The sequence below is a fragment of the Miscanthus floridulus genome, chromosome 12, assembly GCF_019320115.1.
Source record: "Miscanthus floridulus cultivar M001 chromosome 12, ASM1932011v1, whole genome shotgun sequence".
NCBI lineage: Eukaryota > Viridiplantae > Streptophyta > Magnoliopsida > Poales > Poaceae > Miscanthus > Miscanthus floridulus.
The window spans coordinates 55,307,178-55,317,597 of NC_089591.1; the positions used below are offsets into that span (position 1 = coordinate 55,307,178).

Genomic DNA, 10,420 nt, shown 5'->3' on the forward strand with positions numbered 1-10,420 from the left:
GGCTGCGCCAGCTGCCCTTTCCAGGGTATTCCTATAGAGGATGCCTCTATAGGGGCGGCTAATGTTTTCAACCGCCCCTGCAGTACCCTCTGTAGGGGCGGCTGGTGTTTTCAACCGCCCCTGTAGTGAACTTCTGTAAGGGCGGCTGTATCACCAGCCGCCCCTGCTGTGTGTATTTTCCAGAAAAAAAATAAATAATTCAAATTCAAATATGACCATATATATATAATTCAAATTCGAATCTGACCGTCACAAATATACATATATACATCCACAAAAATTCAATGCGTAACCACAAATATACATATATACAGCCCCGCATTTCAACAACTGGCGTTAAACGCTACCAGGTCATAAGTTAAGAGTGAAAAAAAGTTATGCAATCCAAAGTATGTACAGGAAAGCAGTCACAACATGCTTATGAGGGCGCTGATTCTGCCCCATCATGGAGAGCGCAGCACACGATGGCCTTGTGATGACCCTGGTACACCCTGATGGCCTCTCCGGTTGACATCGTCCATAGCCTCGCTGTGGTGTCTGAAGAAGCTGCAAGAGAGAACAGACCAGTTAACTGTGCAATTGATGAATCATCGAGGAAGGCAGAGGGCAACACGGTGTAGTTCATACCTGTTATCAGATAAGCACCATCGACCGAGAATACACAGTCCCAAACCCAGCGCTGATGGCCTAAGAAGTTCATTGCCAGTGATGTTTCAGGATCTCATTCGGAAACATAAGATGAGTATGAGATGGAGAATTGTTAAAAGAAGACTCCAAACATTACCGACTAAAGTTCTTCCCAACTTGAAGCCATCAACATTCCAAATCTTTACAGTGTGGTCAGATGATGCTGTGGCAAGATACCCGCAAACAAACCCAAGAATGTCACATGGAACCCAAGAGGACACAATAATACACCGGAAGAACCATGAAAAATAGCCTTTTAGACCATTATTACATTACCTGTTAGGATCGCAAAATTCTGGTGAAAGCAGGCACTTCAGAATGTAGCCATCATGGGCTTGCAGTTTGTGCAGAGGTTCAAAGCAGGTAATTGTCTACATAACAGAATTTGAAAAATTCAGAAATCACAAACTCTATATTTATACGGTTATTTGCAGAACAGACTGACCTGAGTACCCTTAAGCAGGCGCCAAACGTAACATGTCCCATGGTTATTTGCAGCAACCACCATACTCCCATCCCACATGACTGTCAGAGATCTAACTGGGTTAAAGAAGCAGGGCTCGTTTTCATGTCAAAACCGAACCCTAAAACCTGAAATAAATTCGGGAAAAAGAAAACAGTGAAACCCCATCCCCAAACTCTAACCCTAATCCCCAAATCGGATGAAATCCGAGAACAAAAACGAAGAAAAACCGAAAAGGGAAGGGGGTGGCCTACCTCGCGCGTTGCGTAGCGCTGCTCGCACGCTGGCGCGTGGGGAAAAGAAGACAGGCTCGGGGGCGCTGCTCGCCGGGCTCCGACCAAAGAGGCACCGCGGCCAGGCCGCTCGACGGCGGCGCGCTCACCCGCTGGGGAGCGCGCACGCCGGCGAGGGGGCCGGCGACGGCGCCATGCCTCCCGCTCCACCATCGTTGCTCTCGGCCTCTCACTTGGTGACTGCTGCTGCTGTACTGAGGAAAGGAGAGAGAGCGACAAGAGAGAAGAGAGAGAGGCTAAGAGAGAGAGGGCCGGAAAGAACGAGCTAGGGTTTTCCTCGGGGGTGCGCCGCGTCAAGTTTTATTCCAAGCAAAACGCGCGGGTCGCCGTCGGATCTGGACGGACGACCGAGATTGAACGGGCCAGCGTCCCGGCCCAGGCGGGCGCGTGGGCGCGCGGAGCTTTGCCGGCCCAGGCCCAGGTTGCGGCCTGCGCGCGTGTGCAGTGATGGGCCGAGCCGACTTTTGCCGGTTTTGGGCCGAAATAGTAAAGAATGAGCCCAATTTTTGTTTTTTCTTTTTTCCAAAAAATTGAAAAATAGAAATTGCCTCAAAAGAAAATAGAAAAGAGGATTTTCCTGTGGGTAAAATTCATCAAATTGAATTATTTTCCGCTGCGTATTCAAAGATGTTATTTGACAAGTTCAAACCAAATTTTCAGACACTAAATGATTTCAGATGTAAAAGTGATGAATACAAAAGTTGTTCAACTCATCAAGATCTACAACTTTTATTTTGATCATCTTGTCATTTGACAAAATTTGAACCTTTCAAATTTGAAATTTTAAAAAATGACAAGTTCGAACCAAAATTTGAGACCCAAAATGATTTCAACATAAAAAGTAATGAATACCAAAGTTGTTCAACTCATTAATATCTACAACTTTTATTTTAGTCATCTTGTCATTTAACAAAATTTGAACCATTGAAATTTGAAATTTTGAAAAACAACAAGTTCGAACCAAAATTTGAGACACAAATTGATTTCAACATAAAAAGCGATGAATACCAAAGTTGTTCAACACATGAATATATACAACTTTTATTTTGGTCATTTCTTCATTTGATAAATTCTTAGCACATATTGTTCACTAATGTTACACATGTCTCATATAGTTTAGAAAACCATATGAGAGATGTGTCATATTTGTGAACAATGTCGTTACCACTTTGTCATATGAAGAAATGACCAATACAAAACTTGTAGATCTTGATGAGTTATTCAACTTTGGTATTTATCACTTTTTCAGCTGAAATCATTTGGGGAACCAAAATCTTGTCTAAAGTTACATTTTTTTGAAATTCAAAATTTAAATTGCTTAAACTTTTCATATGTATATATTAACAAAACCAACAAAATAAATTGATAGAGAATGATTTTAGAAAATTTTAGAAAAAAAATCATCAGATTTGGAGTTAGTATGAGGAAGAAAAACTAGTTACAAAGTTGACCCATAGATTAAAAAAAGAAATCACACTGTTCACTATGATCATGTAAGGATCATCTAGAATAGTGTGATTTCTCTTTTTAATCTGTAGGTAAACTTTGTAACTAGTTGTTCTCCCTCATACTAACTCCAAATGTGATGGTTTTTTTCCTACAAATTTCTAAAATCTTGCTTCAGCATTTAAGTTTGATCAAACTTAGATGTGACAATGTTTTACACATTTTAAAATTTAAAATTTGAAATTTGACAAGTTCAAACCAAATTTTTAAACCCTAAATGATTTCATATGTAAAAGTGATGAATACAAAAGTTGTTCAACTCATCAAGATCTACAACTTTTATTTTGGTTATCTTGTCATTTGACTAAATTTGAACCTTTCAAATTTTGAAATTTGAAAAAAGACAAGTGGGCACTGCAGGGGCGGCTGGTGATTGAGCCGCCCCCTACAGATCAGCCCCAATTGTAGGGGCGGCTCAGGTTATCAGCCGCCCCTACAGTGCCATCTATAGGGGCGGCTGGGCTGTTGGGGCCCGAGGACGCCCACTGTAGGGGCGGCTGAATCACCAGCCGCCACTACAGTAAAAATACCCCTGTTTCCACTGTGACATAGTGCATATAGTTTGCGTGTTGCTAGATAAGTTGAGGCAATTTATTTCAACCTTTTTATATGACAACGGAGTATTTGCCTTTTAATGGGTAACCTTGGGGGTGTTTGATCCCCTGACTAGACTTTAGTCCCTATCACATTGGATGTTTATATGCCAATTATGATGACTAAATATGGATTAATTATAAAACTAATTTCATAAGTTATGACTAATTCGCGAAACGAATCTATTAAGCCTAATTAATCCATGATTAGCCTGTCTAATTCAGAGTCTTCAATAGGTATTGTCATATGGCATATTCCCACTATCTATATAGGAGGAATTCAGGATGCATATAATAGCGATCTTACTTTGGTGGTCAGAGCATAATAAAGTAGTAGATATTTCTCTTTTCGATCCCCTATGTTGGAATTAGATCATGTCAACTTTATATTTATGGAACAAACAACATAAGAGGATTACTCAAGCTACAACTTGAACGTTTTGAGCTTCTTCCTTTTCTTTTAGTCTTTTTTCTTTGTCGAGGACTTGTCCAATGACACCTCTCCGATCATCACTGTATGATCTTGTGGCCTTCTAGTACCCATTCAGTCGATCATTTGGTGTTTACTAACTTCCATATTGTTTCTTCTCTACAGATCAACATATGATCTAGTTTTCAATGGTTGGTTGATTCGATGCATGTTTTGTCACCATTTAGCTCAAATCTTCTTCAATGTTGCTCCTTAGAATCCATACAACCTATGTAAACATGGCTAACACATCTTTGCACACATGTTAGTCCTCTTTGATCATGTATGTCATTTCAATCACCAAAACCACTAGTTTACTAGTTTATGAGTTTGTCACTACACTATATATACTTTAGTCCACCAAACTTTATGTCATTTGTGATGGTGCATGATGAATCTATGATGTTATGGAGTTGTCAAGTTGATCCTATTGTTATGTTATTGCTCACTATTTGGCCTAGAGCCATCTACATGTTTATATTCATGTCTATCTCCATGCTTTTGCAAAACCGCTAACTAATACATCTTACAACTATAGTTGACTATGGTTCTTCATAGTTGTCGAGGTACCTACTTGGATATTGAAATCATTGATAATAACAGATCGCAATTACATCATAGGACTAATCATCTTCTCACCATTTGACAAACAAGTTTTCGATCCACCAAAACCTACAAAGGAGCTTCGATGCATGGTCTGCAGAATGTCTATGATTTCAAGGTGTATAGCAGCACACATGGATGTAGTGTGTGGTTCCAGCAATCGTTAAGGAAGCTTGAGCTCCAACAACCTATTGACCACTACCTCAGAGTTTGATGTATGCTTTGAGTAGAGCTTGGGAGTTCACCAAGGTTTATGGATGTATTATGCTGAAAGAATGACGGTAGATATCTTATAGGCAACACACAATATAATGCAACTCCCATAGCACAATTTCCTCAACAAACTACATATCGTACATAAATAAGAAAATATACCAAATAAAACCTATGGTGAACTTTTTACTATATGTTTGCATCACAATGCACAACCAATCCAAGACTAAATAAAGTTTTTTTAGGAAACAGAAGGGACCTTAGTCCCTACTGAAATTTATTAGGCAATGTTAAAAAAAGATACGGGGCAAGGGAGAGAGGGAAATTAAGGGGGAAAAAGGAGAAGACCAAATAAAGTTGGCATGCATTAGTATCGACTAATAGGGGACAGAACAAATAGAGGCCAATTAGCAGTCATTGGTTTAGATAGAAGTGCACAACCGTATCCTAGCTAAATCCCTTCGCATGCTCATGTTCATGATCGATCATTTCTCATGATAAAATCATATTATACTTGCAAGGAACCACACACGCGCACGCAACCTTCTCGTTGCGGCCGCTGAGCATGAACATAGGACATGTTGGCCTACAGGATCACCGGCTCAGGTGAGTGAACCACTCACCAGTCTTGCCGAGCACCCGCTAGTGTTGTCGAGCACCCACTAGCCATGCCGACCATGAACAAGCGTTGTCCGTCCCCACACACTATGGTTGGAGCTAGAAGAAGAAGGGAGAACAGAGCATGCACACACAATACAAGACATCAGCGTTGGCCGAAGCCCTATCTGTGAGATGACAAATCTGAACTCTCTTTACTAAGTTGCCGTGGTAGTCTATTTATACAACTCTATCCATCTAGTCCTAGTACAGCGCATATGCTGTAACAGTAACTAGATAACATACAGGGCTGACTCTGTGTCAGCCACTGCATGTACCTACAGTGCTGCAGGTGAGCCGTGCGGCGCCTACACCTGCAACGCTACAGTACCACAGCAGGGGGCCTTTTCGACGCTGCCTTCCCTTGCTGTGTTCATACAAGGTAGTAGTAGATTATCTAACAATCTTTCCCTAATCCTACTGCTAACCCTTATACCCCCTCCATGCTGATCATCTCCTTCAGTTCCGTGAGTCAAAGATATCCGAGCGGCTTAGTGAGGATGTCCGCGAGTTGCCAACCAGTTTCGACGAACTCGATGATGATCTACCCTCCATTGACATAGTCCCTGAGGAAGTGGAACTTTACATCGATGTGTTTACTCCGGTGGTGCAGAACCGGATTCTTCACGAGGGCGATGGCGGGCTAGTTGTCCACCATCAGTGCTAGTGGGTGAGCTTCCACGCCGGTCAACTCACCCAGTAGCCGGCGCAGCCACACAACTTGGCACGCCGCTGTGGCCATCGCTACGTACTCTGCCTCGCACGTAGATAACGCCACCACCTTCTATTTCAGCGATAGCCATGAAATTGAGGCCAACCTGAGGAAGATGAGCACACCAGAGGTGCTCCGTCGTCTGTCGATGTCTCCCGCCATGTCTGCATCGCTGAACACAGTGAGCCTATAGCCTACTCTCAGTCGATCTTTGGAAAGATGATCCATTGATCCATCGTCCCCTTGACGTAGCAGTAGTAGCCGCTTCACCATAGCCCAGTGATCCTCTCTAGGATCCTCCATGAAATGACTGGCGTAGCCCATGGCAAACGCAATGTCTGGCCTCATATGGACTAGGTAGCACAGACCGCCGACGATGCTCCGGTAGAGTGTTGCATCCACCTTCGCCGTGGTGCTGACCTTCATCAGCTTTAGCTGCTCCTCCATCGGAGTTACGCATGGCTTGCACTCAGTCATGCCACTCTGCTCCAACAGCTTGGAGTCATACATGCTTTGACCAAACATGAGTTCCTCCTTCCCCTGTCTCACCTCGATGCCGAGGTAGTAGGAGAGTGCGCTGAGATCGCTCATTCAAAAATGAGCCATCATCTCACGCTTGAAGCTATTGATGTCCTCCATGCACGCGTCGGTGATGATCAAGTCATCCACATACACATTGACAACGAGCTCCTCCTTCCCCCATCGCCGCGTGTAGAGCGCGTGCTCGGTTGCGCACCTTTGAAACCCAAGCTCGCCCAGCGTGGCGTCAAGCTTGGCGTTCCATGCTCGAGGGGCCTACCACAGCCCGTAGAGCGCCTTGCGTAGTTGGAGCACCCTATGCTCCTTTTCCTTGATAGCGAAACCTGGAGGTTGCCTGACGAAAACCGTCTCCACCAGTTCACCATTGATGAAGGCCGATTTAACGTCCAAGTGATGGACGCGCCAGTCCTTTGCTACTGCCAAGGCTAGTAGCAAACGGACCAACTCCATATGTGCTACTAGCGTAAAGACCTCCTCGAAGTATATGCCCTCATGTTGGACAAAGCCTCGGGCAACGATGCGCGCCTTGTGCTTGACAATGGCACTGAGCTCATCCTGCTTAACCTTGTACACCCACTTTAGGCTGATTGGACAACATCCTGGAGGTGGATCAACGAGCTGCCATGTCTCATTTTCCTCGATCGCCTTCATCTCCTCCAGCATCGCCTGTCGCCAGTTTCTGTCTTGCTCGGCTAGCGCGAATGTGGGTGGCTCCTCTGCACTGACAAGTAGCAGCTCTGCGTCATTGAGCAGCCGACCAACCAGTCCTGAGGGTCCTGTACCGCCTATGATGTTGTCCAGCCTATGGAACCACACCTCCTCACCTTCGTGGTAGGCGTCCACGAACTCAGTGATGTCACTTGGAGGTGAGGCGAACTCGATCGGCATCGATGGAGTTCCCTGTTTTGCCAGAGTGCTCGGCATAGCAACTTGAGTGCTTGGCACCCTAGTGGCAGTGCTCGACACTACTTCTGGACAACTCGTCATAACTCCTACAGTGTTTGACCACACTGTAGGAGTGCCCAGCCTTAGTCTTAGAGTGGTCAACACCTGTCGATGCGGGATCCATAAGGTTCCCCACGGAGAAGAGAGAAGAAAACCTAGTCCAAATAGGATTCTCTACATATAATCCTACTAGGACTAGTTACACGTAATCCTACTAGGATTTTTACTTTATAACCGACTAGGACTCCCGCCTCTCCTAGACTATATAAAGGAGGGCAGGGGTCCCTAGTTCGGCAGATAACACACACATAACCAATAGAACTCACAACCACAACAAATAGTGTAGGGCGCAATATACTATCCACCCCACACTGGACGTAGGGCGCCGTGATTTTCCGGCGTGCCGAACCAGTATAAATCGTTGTCTCCCTGTGTTTACCATCGAGTTCCTGCAGACGCCGATACTCCTCCGAACAAATCACCGCCCCGGGTACTCCCGTGGCGGGTTGCCGGTGGTAAAACATTGACAGCTGGCGCGCCAGGTAGGGGACCTCGGCGCTTTGCGTTCGAGAGCTCGGTGGACCTCAAAATAAAGATTCGCCGCGACCCTCGTCGGCCTTGTCGACAACTCGCCATGGCTCTCGTCAACCTCATCGATAACTCGCTGCGGCTCAAGATCAAGATTCGTCGTGGCTGTCATTAGCATCATTCGACAACTCGCTGAAGCGCATGTTCTCGGCGACGTCCTCGTACATCCAATCGATCGTTCAGGCTGCCGCTGGGAAGGTGCGCATACACTAACAACAACCCGACGTCTTGAGGCATAGTACAAGCAGCTGGGCAGGTACACGGAGCCACTGGAGGACAAGTGCAAGCCGAACTAGAATCAGCTTCGGTCTGATCACGGTGCCAAGTCCAAATAGAATTAATTTACTCAACTCCAGGATGATTCAACTCCATCACGGACAACCTATCCAGAATAGGACACAGAGCAAGACGACATTAGGCAGATTCATAAGAGAAAATATGGGATGACGTATACATCAGCAAAGCGACAAAGATTCCGTACACAAGCTAATACAATGTTTAGAAGCAAGCACGTACAAGTCCTAGGGCCAATTCTATCCAAGCCGAGTACTGTATCAAGCAAAAAGTCCTGGCATCGGATACAAATTCTACTATGACAGACAAGACGATATCCATCTACTCAAAGTACATGCAAAGGATGCTACAAGGATGACACAAGCAGCAAGCTAGCCAAAAGCAATCAGCGTATTAATATTTGGTTTTTTCATATACGCATATATATGCAAATATACATGGAGAAGGCACATTGACAACTCAACTGGAACGGATCCGGTCAAGAACTAGATGACGAGAACTCACCACGATGTCCAACCACTTCAAGATGCAAATAAAGAAGGTGTACATACACGTACATACATAACAAGCCATCCAGCCAAATCAGAACCAAGCCAGAAGCTAACAAGATGTCCAAGACCACAAGCAAATTGCATCGCTGCATCAAGATCCACCGGGTTGTTTGGCTACATGCACACGACGACAACTCGGCTCCATCAAGAATCTACCAGGGAGCAACTTACCTCACCATGCAAGCCAAGATGACGAAGCAAAGCAAGGCCAATGGCAACGTATACGTGTATATATTCGTGCACGAACAGATGTCTACGACTACCTCAAAAAAAGGGAGGGGGTCAACAAGAAGGCTCACGTCAAGCTGGAAGGGTGCACCGCCCCCACGCCGTCAGCGCCGATCACAACAACAACTCGATGACTCTACCGTGTGACGCTTGATGGACTACTCCCACTACTCAGAACTCAATCGGGTACTCGACAACGGCTTCCTGATACTCGGCAGCGACTTCAGAGTACACGCGACGGGTTCTGAGTTGTTCCGAGTACTCAACATACCGCGATCGCTTGTAGTAAAAAAAACCCGCGATCGCTCAGCCGGTTTACCTCATCGGCAAAGTACTCGACAGAACTGTTCGACTACTTCAAGGTGTTCGACTACATCCGGCGACAAGAGAGCTATCAAATCTCCTTCCAACTACTTGGCTACACGCCGCGCCGAATGCAACGCAAACAACTCGGCTGCGGTGATGGACAACTCTACCATGAACCAAGCTAAGTAACGCTTTAATTTTTTACATTTCGGATATTATTCGTATGCCTCTGTGGCCATATCATCTTCCCCTAACGGCTGTTAGTTTCCTCGGATAGTAAGCCTTAATTCGTGAAGCTTGTTTTCTCGAATGGATGGTCACGTCAAATGAACCTCTGAACCATACGGATGGTCACGTCAAAGAACCTCTGAACCATACAGGGTGGTCACGTCAATGGACCTCTGAACCAAACACGAGATTCAAGTGCTTAAATGTAACAGGCTACTACCCATGGAAATTAACCGACCTAGCAAGGGAAGACACAAAAAATCATCATGCTGAGCAAACATAGTGCTCAACATACAAAAAAATCATCATGCGAGCAAACATAGCGCTCTAGGTCTTCTCTTAACGGTCGCCGAATTCCTCAGGTAGAACACGCCTTAATCCGTGAAGCTTGTCTACTCACATGGACGGTCACGAACCGAGTACCAGGCTCACATGGTCACGTCATGAACCTCTGAACCATACGCTAGAGATTCAAGTGCTTAAACGTAACAGGACACTACCTGAGGAATTTGCATGGCCTAGCAAGAGCAAGACGCAAAAAGTT

At 45.1% G+C, this 10,420-nt stretch overlaps 2 protein-coding genes across 2 annotated transcripts; both read right to left on the minus strand.

Annotated features, from left to right (window-relative positions):
* Positions 1-443: 443 nt before the first annotated feature.
* LOC136495914 (target of rapamycin complex subunit LST8-like) lies at positions 444-1,222 on the minus strand. The gene is made up of 4 exons (XM_066491700.1): positions 1,133-1,222; positions 964-1,058; positions 628-687; positions 444-546 (listed from the first exon to the last, which is right to left on the minus strand). The coding sequence occupies exons 1-4, from the start codon at positions 1,208-1,210 to the stop codon at positions 444-446; spliced, it is 336 nt and encodes a 111-aa protein (XP_066347797.1). The 5' UTR covers positions 1,211-1,222.
* Positions 1,223-6,268: 5,046 nt separating this feature from the next.
* Positions 6,269-6,787, minus strand: LOC136495915 (uncharacterized mitochondrial protein AtMg00810-like). Its single transcript, XM_066491702.1, has one exon. The coding sequence runs from the start codon at positions 6,785-6,787 to the stop codon at positions 6,269-6,271; it is 519 nt and encodes a 172-aa protein (XP_066347799.1).
* Between the last annotated feature and the right edge of the window lie 3,633 nt (positions 6,788-10,420).

Excerpts from the sequence above, each read along its gene's own strand:
- LOC136495914 (XM_066491700.1), bottom strand. The coding sequence starts at position 1,210 with ATGTGGGATGGGAGTATGGTGGTTGCTGCAAATAACCATGGGACATGT. Across the intron at positions 1,059-1,132 it reads GCCTGCTTAAGGGTACTCAG|ACAATTACCTGCTTTGAACC; the intron begins GTCAGTCTGTTC and ends TCTGTTATGTAG. Across the intron at positions 547-627 it reads TGGTGCTTATCTGATAACAG|CTTCTTCAGACACCACAGCG; the intron begins GTATGAACTACA and ends TCTCTCTTGCAG.
- LOC136495915 (XM_066491702.1), bottom strand. The coding sequence starts at position 6,787 with ATGAGCGATCTCAGCGCACTCTCCTACTACCTCGGCATCGAGGTGAGA.